The sequence below is a fragment of the Canis lupus genome, chromosome 17, assembly GCF_003254725.2.
Source record: "Canis lupus dingo isolate Sandy chromosome 17, ASM325472v2, whole genome shotgun sequence".
NCBI lineage: Eukaryota > Metazoa > Chordata > Mammalia > Carnivora > Canidae > Canis > Canis lupus.
The window spans coordinates 21,992,017-22,006,037 of record NC_064259.1 but is presented as its reverse complement, the minus strand read 5'-3'; the positions used below and the strand labels follow the sequence as shown (position 1 = coordinate 22,006,037).

Sequence of the window (14,021 nt, the reverse complement as noted above, 5' to 3'; positions counted from 1 at the left end):
TTCATGTACAGAGGGGATAGGCACTGTTTTGCAAGGAGACATTCTAAATATGTCCTTCTGGAGGTAGCACAGTGAACAGTAGGGCAGAAGTGACAAGGTGTTGGCATTCTTCCTACACATACATTCCATATGAGCAGAACAGAATCAGTGAAGGAACTAGTAGCATTAGATTCCTAGCCTGAAGATGTTTGTCCCAAACCCCAAATCACCCTCACCTTCTCCAAACTAGGAGTTCAGATATCAGTGGTTTCCAGTTCTGCTATAATTGCAACATGTCCTTCTCATTTAAATCTATGAACCACCCTTCCTCCTTTATGCAATTTTATTTTAAATTAAAGTGAATTATCATTATTACTTTTGGGGGAAAGAATTTCACAATGCCGTTTGAGGTAGCCAAACATACCACAGGGCATTGCAAAACCAAGGATGAAAATCACTGCTTCAGAGATTCTGCTGATTTTTATCTCCCAGTTTCTCTAAAACTGAATCTCTTCTTCTATTTTGAAATTTCCATCTAAAACATATTTCTAATCTTGGAAACCAGCAAGTCCCCTAAGAAATACACAACATTAAAGGAAATCTAACAGACATGTACTGCACACTTCTACACACCTGGCACTCTTCTAGTTATTAGGACATAGCAGTGAAGAAAACAAATTCATTCTCTCATGAGGTTTCCATTCCAGTAAAGAAACAAGAGTAACCCTCCATCCCAATTTACCTGGGACTATCCAATTTCAGCACTGAAGGTACTACATCCCAGAAAACCCATCAGCCATTGGTCATCCTAGCAGAGAGATACCAAACAAATAAGCAAGGAAAAAATTATCAATAGTGATAAGTGCCATGATAAAAAATGAGAGTAATGGGGGAGTGTGCTACCACTACTTTGTAGAGGGACATCAAGAAAGGCCTCTCTGATGTAATGAAATTTGAAGATAGGAGAAGAACAAACTATTCAGATTAAATGAGGGGAGGGATTTCCAGGCAGAAGTGAATGAAAATAGTGAATAGTAAATCTCTAGCTGGAGCTACAGATTCAATGCAATTCCTATGAAAACTCCAGCTGGATTCTTGACAGAAACTGATAAGCTGATCCTAGGGAATGCAGGGACCCATAAAGCAATCTTAGAAAAAAAGAATAAAGTTGGAAACCCATACTTCTCAATCTCAAAACTTATTACAAAGTCATAGCAAATCAAGACAGTGTGGAATGATATAAGGTCAAAAGACAATAGAATTGATCAAAGCAATAGAATTGACAGTCCAGAAATACATCCTCACATTCACAGTCAACTGAGTTTCCCTAAGAATGCCAAGACAACTCAATATGGAAAAAATAGTCTTTCTAATAAATTATGTCTAGACATCTGGATCTCCACTTATAAAACAATGAAGTGGGGGGCACCTAGGTGGATCAGTTGGTTGTGTCCGACTCTTGATTTCGGCTCAGGTCATGATCTTACAGGTTGTAGAATCAAGCCCCACATCAGACTCTGTGCTCAGCAGGGAGTCTGTTTCTCTCCTTCTCCCTCTCCCTCTGCCCCTCCATGTACTCTTTCTCCCTGTCTGAAAAAAATAAATAAATCTCAAAAAAAAAAAAAAAAACGAAGTGGGGTCCCTACTTCATACCATATACAAAAATTAACCCCCCCAAAAAAATTAACCCAAAATGCCCAAAATACCTAAATGTAAGAGCAAAAATTACAGAAGTATTTAAGGGAAGATAACAGTAAGATTTCATAACCTGGGACTAGGCAATGGTTTCTTAGATATAAAATCAGTAGCACATGCAACAAAATAAAATATAGATAAGTTAAACTTAAATTTTTGTCTTTTAAACAATGCTACCTAGAAGTGAAAAGACAATCCATAGAATGGAAAAAATTCTGGCATATATGGAGATACAATATACAAAGAACTCTTATACCTCAAAAATAAAAAGCAAGTAACCTAATTTTTAAAAAGAGCAAAGGATTTGAATAGATATTTCTCCAAGGAAGGTATAAAAATGGCCAATAAGCACAAGGAAAGATGCAAAACATCATCCGCCATCAGGGAAATACACACCCAAACCACAATGAGATACCACTCCATAGGCTACAATAAAAAAGACAGACAATAACAAGTGTTGGTGTGGAGAAACCAAAACACTTAGATGCTGGCATGGATATAAAACAGTATAACCACTTTGGAAAACAGTCTGGCGGTTCCTTAAAAAGCTAAACATAGGTACCTTTGACCTTGCAATTCTATTCCCTGGCATATATCCAAGAAAAATTAAAATATGCCCATACAACAACAGTATTTATAATTGCCAAAATATGAAAACAACCCAAATGTCCATCAACTGACAATGGATAAATAAAATGTGGTCTATGCATACAATGTAGTATTATTTAGCAATAAAAAATGAAGGAGTGATATATGACACATTGAAAACTGTATGCTAATGAGATTGGTCAGTCACAGAGGACCACATGTTATATGATTCCATTAATATGAAATGTTCAGAACAGGCAAATCCACAGAGACGGAATGGAGAACAGTTAATGCTTAGAGTGAATATGGGTAGGGGTGTGGAGGAAGAGGAAGTGACTGCTAATGTTCTAAATTTGACTCTGATTATGATAGATGGTAACTAGACACTATAGGGATCATTTCACAATATACACAAATATCAAATCATTATGTTGTACACTTGAAATATAATATTAAAATGTCAATTATACCTCAATTTAAAAAATTAAATTTAATAAGGTAATGGTTGAACAACTCTATGAATATACTAAAATCCACTGAATTATACACTTTAAATAGGTAGATTATATGGCACATGAACTATGCCTCAAAAAAGCTTTTAATCTAAAAAAAAAAAAAAATAGAGCTGTCCCCAAAATAGAAAATAATACCTCACTGGAAATACAACAAACAAAGACAAATGGGCCTTCTGTTGGAGATGTTACTATAAAATATGGATTCAATCAGTGATTCCCAATGGCAGTTCACCTAATACATAGAAATGGCCCAGAGAATTTAATGACTTTTCAGCTCCCTAACAGGTCTTATTCAGATTCCAGTGGGATCCAGGAATCTGTATTTTTAACAGGCTTCCTAAATTATATAGTGGATAGCCAGAAGTAGGAACCATTGGACAACCACAATTACAACTCCATGATTTTCTGGTTCCCCAATATCTACGAGATACCTATCTCTGGTATCTATCTCATATTTATCTGGATCTAGTATCTCTATCTAGTATTTTCCATTCACCTCAGGATCTCAAAGTTCTTAATGAAACTCATCTCTGTGAATGAAAAGCCTAAGTTTAAAAAGAGGTGGCTCCATCTGATGGATTAGAGTACGTCGCATATATTTTTATTAACCTTATGTGTATCCTTTATTTAAGTTACTTCAAACCCTTTTATAAAAAGAAGCTGGTTTAAATAAATTGAATAAATAATAGATCATACATATTCTCAAAAATTATATTTCTCAAACTGGGACATGTTTTTTTCTCATATATTTATAATTTAATATAATTTTTATTAAAAAGTACAGGTATATTATAGAATCAAATGCAAAATAATTTTTACTAATTTTTAAGATAAAACCCAGAAGCTTCAAGGAAATTCCATATTTGCCATAGCAACTACTTTGGACTATGGACTCTGCTCCCAGAACCTAAGGGTACATATTTATTCCCTCCTATAGTTAGTACTTCAGAGAGAAAAATCTAGACATTCTGCTCTCTCCTCCATGGGTGATAAAATACAGAATCTCCCTTTCATTCAGAACCATATACAGACTAACCAGGTTATTAGTGATTGTGCTCTGCGCATTTCAGGAAGGAGGGGGAGAAAGGCTGAATTGAATTGAAGAAATAAACCACAGCCTGTGAACTGTTGAGTGAAAAGTCCTTCAGAGGCATGCTATGCTCAGAGAAATGTCTGCTGACATGTATCCTGCCCTAGTGTGTTAGCCGATGACAGACAACGAACATAAAGGGCACCTATAGAGCTGGGAGGACCTCACCAGCTGGTGGAGGGTATACCCTGGTTGCTCTACTAGGCTTACCCAAACCACTGGTCCATGAAGAAGCACTGGATAGCCTGCCTGAGTGCTCAGATTGACTACAGCTAAAGAGAAAGTATTCCCCTAGATTTGTAATCTCTCTTTTAGATACAGTGCTTTGATTTCTTTTATTTATTTTTTGGTTGTTCCTCTTAAGCTAATCTAAAAAACATCTGTGAAAACTTCACTCAGGGACTAAATATCAGAAGAGTAAAGTTATAACATCAACTCTGACACAATTAAGTAATTATATAATTCTCGGTCAATTTTCTCAATACTAAAATAAGTGGAATAAGTTGAACTTCAAAGTCCTTTTTGGCTTTTAAATTCTATGCTCTCACAATAGTTATCACTATTGAAGATGTGTCTTGCAAATTTTAAAGGCAATTCCCCAAAAAAAAGAAGTTGTAAACACATTTCTTATCCTTTCCTTCAGAGTATTCCCTCTTGGATCATCCTAGCTCAAAGCCCTTTCCTTCTCCCTCCTCCAGATTTTTGCAACAGTCCTCAATTCTGATCCTCAATCTTTCCTTAATCCATTATGTTGACCACATTGCTGCAAGATGATTCTCCAATTATCATTTCCTTCTGTGACTCTTAACTTAAAACTCAATGCTCTTCACAATCTCAGTCCAATTTCCCTCTCTAAACTTTCCTAGCCCTTCCTTATATTGACTTACACTTCACCAAACCTGTCATTACCTTCTTCTATAACATACCATATGCTTCATTTGTTTATGTCACTCTCACTACTTGAAATGCTCTCTGCCATACTCTCCACTCATTCTTCAAGAATGAGTCCAAGTCTCACCCCTACTACAGAGCCTTTTCTGACAACCTTCTTGAAATTCCTGGAGCACTTAGCCTACAATACATCTTTGGCATTTAGCATATGCTAGCCTCCACTGGCAGTGTTAACACAGAAGAGGCCTGTAGAGATACTTCTGCCTCATTTTCTCTAGATAACCCCTCAGCTTCAATATGAGGTGAATATGCAACATATAGTATCTAAAGGAATCATGTTTAAACCACAAATTTTTAAAAATCAACTAACAGTTTGAGTGTAATTACTAAAAATTTTGCAACAAACCTACCCTACTCTTGCCAATTGCATTTTTACAGCTGTGTTCTAAAATTTAAGATCATTCTTTAGGTTTGGGTTCATACTTCCCATTTAACACTTCCCTTTTTAAAAAGGGAGGAGGGCAAAATTTCAAAGTAAGTCATCAAAATCTTTAATTACAAAACTTTGAGACAAAATGTATCCAAAAAACAAAGCAAAGAACATAGTTTTGAAAAACAAAACCCTCTTACAGTATAGGCATCAAAGCAAAACTGGACTTGGGAAAGAAAGACATTTTGTCTGGTCAGACCTTTTAAACAAAATGGCACATGTTTTTCTCCACCAGCAATGTGAAACACACAATTTTTTATGTAAACCACATGTGCTCTGACAAGTACCACCACTCCTTTCCTTGCTTTTAACCCCAGAAACATTTTACTTTAACTACAAAGTTTTTGGTCTTGCTTAATCAAGAACACTTAATCTGGTCTTTACCCTTCTGATAATAATGAGATAATATGGATACAAGTCCAAATTTGCCACTTTCACTTCTATATAAAAAAAGTCCTCTTGAAGAGCCAAGAAACACTCCCCTAACAAGCTCTGTGATGAAGTGTTAGTAAACATCAGAAAATTGATTGCAGGCATGAAATATTAAATTAAAATAAAGAAATGTCTTCAACATGTCTCTTTAGGCTGAAGTAAAAATATTGTAACCAATATGCTAGAGATTTGAATTCAAAATAGTCTGAAAGTAGAACTGCAATGAAAAAAATCTTTTCTTTAAACTATTTTGGAACAGGAAGAGCTGTACTTATTGCAGAGGATAGAGAAAAAAGGGGTGGAAAAAAACCCCACATGTTTGGCAAATTTATCTTTCAAGCAATTGTCAAAAGCTAATTTTATTTTCCTTCAACAAATAAAGATCGTCCGAAACAAGCCTGCAGTACTCACATGCAGGGCCGAGGGATCTGGCAGGAATTCAGCATCTTCTCCAAAGATAAAATCAGGGGGCAGCTCTGGGTATTGGGCATTGAAAATGATGTCCCCTGAAAAAAAAGAAAACATCAGGCCCTTATTATTTCCTTGCTAATTTACGAATGTTCTGAGGCATACATCAGAAACACTTCTAAAAGAAGTTTAGTTTATAGTTTATATTAGTTTAACAAAAAAATTTGAGAAGCACTCTCTGAATGATTAATTCTTCAAATGAGAGAACTGATAATGTCTTTTAAAATTAATATCCACAGGGGCACCTGGGCGGTGTAGTCAGTTAAGCATCTGACTCTTGGTTTCAGCTCTGGTCATGATCTCAGGGTCGTGAGGTCAAGCCACCACCACCTCCCACTCCCAAACCACCCCCCCATCCATAGGGCTCCACACTCCATAAGGTGTAGAGTCTGCTTGGGATTCTTTCTCCCTCTCTCTCCTTCCCCCTCTGCTCCTCCCCACTCTCATGTGCAATCTCTCTCTAAAATGAATAAATAAAATCTTTAAAAATAAAATAAATAGGGATGTCTGGGTGGCTCAGCAGATGAGAGTTTGCCTTTGACTCAGGGTGTGATCCCACTCCCGGAATCGAGTACTGCCATCACGCTCCCTGCGAGGAGCCTGCTTCTCCCTCTGCCTGTATCTCTACCTCTCTCTTCTCTCTGTGTCTCTCTTGAATAAATAAATAAAATCTTTAAAATAAAAAATAAAATATTCACAATATGCAATCAAAAAAGTTTTATCTCCTATCACATTATAAATACAAACACCCAAGCAGAAAAGCAGAAGCAGCCACATCCAAATTATATGCAGATTTTTCTATAGGAAATGTTACTGTTCAGTCACTACCTGCTAATTAATAAGCCTCTAGTGGGGACTATTTCTCTAAAGATAAAGACTTTACCTTGAAGAAATTAAACACATAAACCTTTGGTATAATGGAAAGAATATCTGGCTTGGAATCAAGAAAGTCAGTTTTATATCATCCACAATGTATCCTAATTATTTATTAGCTCAACTCATCTTGGGCAAATTTTAACTTCTTTAGACTTTAGTTTCTTTATCAGTAAAAGGGAATCTAATAGTACTGATATCACAAACTGGATGTGAGGATAAATAGAGATAGCATGCCTTATCACAGTGTCTGGCACACAGCAAGCACTTAGTAAGTGATATGAGAGTTCTACTAGTTATTATTAATATCATTTTGAAATACAAGACAAATTACAGCGTCTCCTTAGCAAATCTGTGTTAAGTTCTTCTACCTCTGTTCCTTTCCTGTCCCCTCCTTTAGCTTTTTTCCCCTGCTTACCCAAGAACCAGTACTCATCATTCTGCTAATGCCAACCCGTAGATTAGTATATCAACAATCAAACACACATATTGGATTCTAGCATATAAGGGTATGTATATGTGTGTACATGCACACACAATTCTATCAGTCCAATCATTTTTCCTTCTCAAACAATATCTTCATAATGATATTCAATGATACGCTGACCTCAGTTCTCATCTGAGCCTTCTTTCCTCTAACTACATACTATGTATTTTAATGTCAAACTCAGCAAGTCTAAAATCATGCTCATGACTGTCCCTTTTCCCACTCCTCTCTTCCCCTAGCTGGTTTCTCTATTTCTAGGAATTCCTTAATCTCCCATGCTGTGACTTTAATGTCTTCTTTGACCTTACCCACACCCTTTATACTCTTAGAAAACAAGTCCCCTCAATTTTTCCTCCAAAATGTTTCTCATATGGGTATTTCCTGCTGCAAACAGCTCTATCCAGGCCCAGATGACCTAGTTCATACATTCATGAATCCAATGAAAAAAAATTCTGAACCCTGCTCCAACCATGAGTCCATTTAATTACCTTGTCTTGCATAAAGACTTTCCTAATAAATCCAGTACACACTGATCATCATTACCCCTGACATTCAACAGTACTGATTGGTTATGCCATTCACTTCAGTATTTCATTGTAGTATTATATGGTTTTTCCTGTTCTGTTAATTTCAAGAATTCATAATAAACACATGGCATATGTGAGGCACTATGACACTGTGTCAATACAAAGATGGTTCTCCTCAAGGACCTTACATTTAGGGATCCCTGGGTGGCGCAGCGGTTTGGCGCCTGCCTTTGGCCCAGGGCGCGATCTTGGAGACCCAAGATCGAATCCCACATCAGGCTCCCTGTGCATGGAGCCTGCTTCTCCCTCTGCCTATGTCTCTGCCTCTCTCTCTCTCTGTGACTATCATAAATAAATAAAAATTAAAGAAAATAAAAAAAAATTTAAAGGACCTTACATTTAGTTAGGGAGCCAGGAACATTATACACAGAACCACAAATGCAGAGCAGTATAAGATAAGTACATATGCTTGATCTTCCTAAATAACTTGCAAGCATTCAGAGAATAAACATGCTTATATTTATTTCATATTTCCAATGGTCAAAGTGTAACATGCAGAGTATATTCAAGAAATGCTCTAATACATGAAAAAAAAATTCTATTCTCTGAATTGGATATCTAAGTACTGACAAAAATCTATAATAGGAATAAAGTTCAGAAGATTATTCATTCTTATTCAACTATACTCAGTACTCACAATTCCTGAAGAGGACATTTACATCAGAGATATGTTTTTAGAAGTCCCACAATTGGCTTGCTTTAGTGACACTTAGAAAACAAATTTATAAAGCTAAAAAGGAGAGGCATCAAAGTTTGGGAGAAAGTCAAGTTAGAATCTATTGTCTATTAATGTTCAAAAAATAAACAGCATTATAAATTCCAATAGAAGTCTGTTACTTTTGTTACTACAAGAGGACATAAAGCTGGATTTACAAGTTCTCAAACAATCACTGTCAGTATACATATTTCCAAAACACTACAGATTAAAAATCTGATCCAAGGAAATTCACTCTTGGCAATTCTACTCAACCCTGGATTGGAGGTTCTAGCTAGGGCAATTAGGCAAGAAAAAAAAAATGAATGGCATCCAGATCAGAAAGAAAAAGCAAAATTATCTCTGTGCACAGATGACATGATCTTGCATATAGAAAATCCTAAGGCATACACACACACACACACACACACACACACACACACACACATCCAAATAAGTTCAGTAAGGTTGCAAGATACAAGATATGGGGATCCCTGGGTGGCGCAGCGGTTTGGCGCCTGCCTTTGGCCCAGGGCGCGATCCTGGAGACCCGGGATCGAATCCCACATCAGGCTCCCGGTGCATGGAGCCTGCTTCTCCCTCTGCCTGTGTCTCTGCCTCTCTCTCTCTCTCTCTGTGACTATCATAAATAAATAAAAATTAAAAAAAAAAAAGATACAAGATATGTATAAAACCAACTGCACTTCTATACACTATCAATGAATAACCCAGAAATGAAATTTTTAAAAGAAATTCCATTTACAACCAAAAAGAACCAAAAAGAATAAAATACTTAGGAATAAATTTAGTGAAATAAGTGTAAAACTTTTACACAAAAACATTGTTGAAAGACATTACTTGTAAAAGTGCAAAACTTGTACAATAAATCATTGTTGAAAGACATGGAAGAAGGCCTACATAAATGGAAAAACATCTCATGTTCATGGATCAGAAGACTTAATATTGTTAAGATGGAAGTACTATCTAAATTAATCCACAGATTTCATGCAATCCCTATCAAAATCCCTACTGGCTTTTTTGTAGAAATTGACAAACTTATCCTAAATGTCAGACAGACATGCAAAGGTGCCAGCATGGCCAAAAAGCAATCTTGGAAAAAAAACAAATTGGAAAACACATTTCCCAATTTTAAAACTTATTACAGAGTCACAGTAATCAAGAAAGTGTGCTACTCTCATAAGAACAATGGAATAAAATTCAGAGTCTGGAAACACTTTCACATTTATAGTCAATTGAATATTTTAATTTCAAGTGAAGTATTTTTGTCATATAATATTAAGTTAGTTTCAGGTGTACAACACAGTGATTCAATAATCACTATATACATTATATACATTACAAAATACTCTCTGACAAGTGTATTACAATATTATTGACTATATTCCCTGTTTTATACTTTTCATCCCTATGACTTATTTTATTATAGTCAATTGATATTTGACAAAGCTGCCAAGACAATTCAATAGGGTAAAAAGTGTCTTCTCACCACCACACACTCATAAAAAATACTACTATCAAAAAAAGAGATGATTACTATTTTAAAAAGAGAGAGAGAGAGAATATAACAAGTGTTGGTGAGGGTGTAGAGAAATGGGAACCCCTGTACACCGTGGATATGAATGTAAAATGGTATAGCTGATGTGGAAAACAATATGGTGGTACCTCAAAAATTTAAAAACAAAATTACCATATGATCAAGCAATTCTACTCTCTTGGGTATATACTCAAAAGAAGTGAAATCAGTGTTTCAAACAGACATTTGTACACCCATGTTCACTGCAGCATTATTCAGAATAGCCTAGTGGAAACAACCCAAGTGTCCACTGACAGACAAATAAACCAAATGTGGTATACACACAAATGGAGTATTCTTCAGCCTTTTAAAATAATATGGATGAAACATGAGGATGCTATCTATGGTAAGTGAAAATAAGCCAGTCACAAAAAGACAAATACTTTATAAGCCCACTCATATGAGGTACCAAGAATAGAGAAATTCAGAGATAGAAAGAATGGTGGAATGGTGGTTAGCAAGAGCCGTCAGAAGGGGAGAATTAGAAGCTGTTTAATTAGTACAGAATTCCAGTTTTTAAAGATGAAAAGGGTTATGGAGATTAGTGGTACAACAATATGAATGTTATTAACACTACTGAAATATACACAAAAATAAGATGGCAAATTTTATGTTATTTTTACCACAATTTAAATTTTTTTAAAAATAAAAGAGTCTGCTACAGACTGAATGCATCCCCTTAAAATTCACATGTTGAAACCTAATCCCCGATGTGATGGCATTTGGAGGTGAAGGCCTTCAATAGGTGACTAAGTCATAAGGGCAGGACCCTCATGAATGGGATTAATGCCCTTATAAAAGAAACTCAAGAGAGCTCCCTTGCCCCCTTCTGCCATGTGAGGTAAGTGAAAAGACAAACTGTCTATAAACTAGGAAGTAGACCTCACCAGACACTGAACTTGCCAACACCTTGATCTCAGATTTCCCAGACTCCTGTGAAAAATAAATATTTGTTTAAGTCACCCAGTGTAGGTAATTTTTATAGTAGCCTGAACAGATTAAGAGTCTTTTCAATAAATGGTGCTGGGCCAACTGGATAGCCACATGCAAAAGAATGAATCTGAGTCCCTAACTCATACCATATACAAAAACTAACTCAAAATGGATCAAAGACCTAAGTGTAAGAGCAAAAACTATAAAACTCTTTGAGGAAAATATAAGAATAAATCCTCATAACTAAGCAATGTTTACTTAGATATGAGATCAAAAGCACAAACAACAAAAGAAAAACTATATAAACTGAACCTCAGAAAAAATCTCAAACTCCTGTCTTTCAAAGAACATTATCTAGAAAGTGAAAAGACAATCCACAGAAAAAGAGGAAATATATGATTTAGCAAATCACATTATCTGACAACCTATATCCAGGATAAATAAAGAACTCTTATACCTAAACAATAAAAAGAGAAATAATTCAACTTAAAAATGGGCAAAGAAGCATTATTTACAATAGCCAAACTATGGAAGCAACCCAAGTGTCTATCAATAGATAAATGGATAAAGAAGATATGTGTGTGTGTATACACCTTGCTATTTGCAACAACACAAGTGAAGCTAGAGAGTATAATGCTAAGTGAAATAAATCGGAGAAAGACAAATACCATATGATTTCACTCATGTGGAATTTAAGAAACAAGACAGGGGATTCCTGGGTGGCTCAGCAGTTTAGCTCCTGCCTTCGGCCCCGGGGCATGATCCTGGAGTCCCGGGATCGAGTCCCGCATCGGGCTCCCAGCATACAGCCTGCTTCTCCCTTTGCCTGTGTCTCTGCCTCTTTCTCTCAGTCTGTGTCACTCATGAATAAATAAATAAAAATCTTTAAAAAAAGAAAGAAAGAAAGAAACAAGACAAATGAACAAAGGTGGGGGGAGGAAGACAAACAGACAACAGACTCTTAACTGCAGAGAACAATCAGATAGTAACCAGAGGGAAGGTGGGCAGGGGGATGGGTGAAATAGGCTATAGAGATTATGAGTACTCTTATCTTGATGAGTACTGAGTAATGTATGGAATTGTTACTGACTAATGTATGGAATTGTTGAATCACTATATTATACAGCTCAAATTAATATGACACTGTATGCTAACTATACCAGAATTAAATGTTTTTTAAAAAAGAAAGAAGGTGAACTTTCATTAATTAAAAATTAAAATGGACAAAATATTTGATATTTCTTCAAAAAAGATATAGAAATGACTCATAAGCACAAGAAAAGATGCTCAACATCATTAGTCATTAAGGAAATCAAAATCAAAACTACAATTTGGGGGGGCCCTGGGTGGCTCAGTTGGTTAAGCATCTGCCTTCGGCTCAAGTCATGATCCTGGGGTCCTGGGATTGAGCCCCACACATCAGGCTCCCTGCCCAGTGGGGAGTCTGTTTCTTTCTCTCCCTCTGTTCCTCCTTCTCCCTCTGCCCCTCCCACTGCTCATGCTCTCTCTCTTTCTCTATTTCTCAAATAAATAAAATCTTTTTTTAATGTTATTCTTTTTTTTAAGATTTTATTTATTTATTCATGAGAGAAGCAGAGACACAGGCAGAGAGAGAAACAGGCTCCCTCCAAGGAGTCTGATGCAGGACTTGATCCCAGGACCCCCGGATCACAACCTGAGCCAAAGGCAGACACTCAACCACTAAGCCACCCAGGTGCCTCTCGAATAAATAAAATCTTAAGAAAAAAAACACAATTTAATACTACCTCACACCAACTATTATTGCTACAATCAAAAAGACAATGGTAAGTGTTGGTGAAGACGTGGAAAAACTGGAATCCTCATACTCTGATGGTGAGAATATAAAAAGGTGCCATCACTTTGGAAAACTGTTTGGCTGTTCCAAAAAATGTTAAATATAGAGTTACCTTATGACCCACCAATTCCACTGCTAGGTACATACCTAAGAAAAGTGAAAACATGTCTACACAAAAGCTTGCATATGAATGTTTTCATCAGCATTGTCCACAATAGCCAAAAAGTAAAACAACCCAAAGTCCATAAACTGATCAATGTAGATATAAAATGTGGCAAATACATACAATGGACTATCATTCAGCTATAAAGAAAGAAGTATTGATACATGTTACAATATGGATGTCCTTGAAAACTTTATGCTATGTGAAAACTGTCAAAGACAAAAGTCCACAAATAGTGTATAATTATGGAATAATTCCATTTATATGTAATGTCCATAATATGTAAACCCATAGAGATAGAAAGTAGACTAATGGCTGCCAGAGGTGGGGGGCGGGGAGGGGCTGCTAATGATAACGAGTACACAGTTTCTTTTACTGGTGATGAAAATCAATGTCGAAATTAATATTGAAGGTTGTACAACTCTGTGAATATATTAAAAAGCCACTGAATTGTATCCTTCAAAGAGTAAGTTGGATGCTATGAGAATTATATCTCAGTAAAGATGTTTTTTTAATCTGATGTAAAAATTTGTTCCACTTTAATCTTGACTTAAATACAAATAAATTAGAAAGTGTTTACTCAATGGTTATGAGTTAATTTATTTTTTTATAAATAAAATCATCTTGAAAATACAGTTGGGAAGTTTTCCATTTAAACTCTACAGTGAAAAAAAAAATAAATAAAAAAAAAATAAACTCTACAGTGAGCCCTTTTTAAAAGCAAAG

At 35.8% G+C, this 14,021-nt stretch overlaps 1 protein-coding gene across 13 annotated transcripts in view; it reads right to left on the bottom strand.

The window, feature by feature from the left end:
* Window positions 1-14,021, bottom strand: part of BABAM2 (BRISC and BRCA1 A complex member 2) — a 449,505-nt gene that overhangs the window by 311,939 nt on the left and 123,545 nt on the right. For all 13 annotated transcript variants that reach the window (XM_049096099.1, XM_049096100.1, XM_049096102.1 and 10 more), the window contains exon 4: window positions 6,092-6,186. In XM_049096099.1, the coding sequence (XP_048952056.1) occupies window positions 6,092-6,186 (95 nt within the window). The remainder of the gene's footprint in view (window positions 1-6,091; window positions 6,187-14,021) is intronic.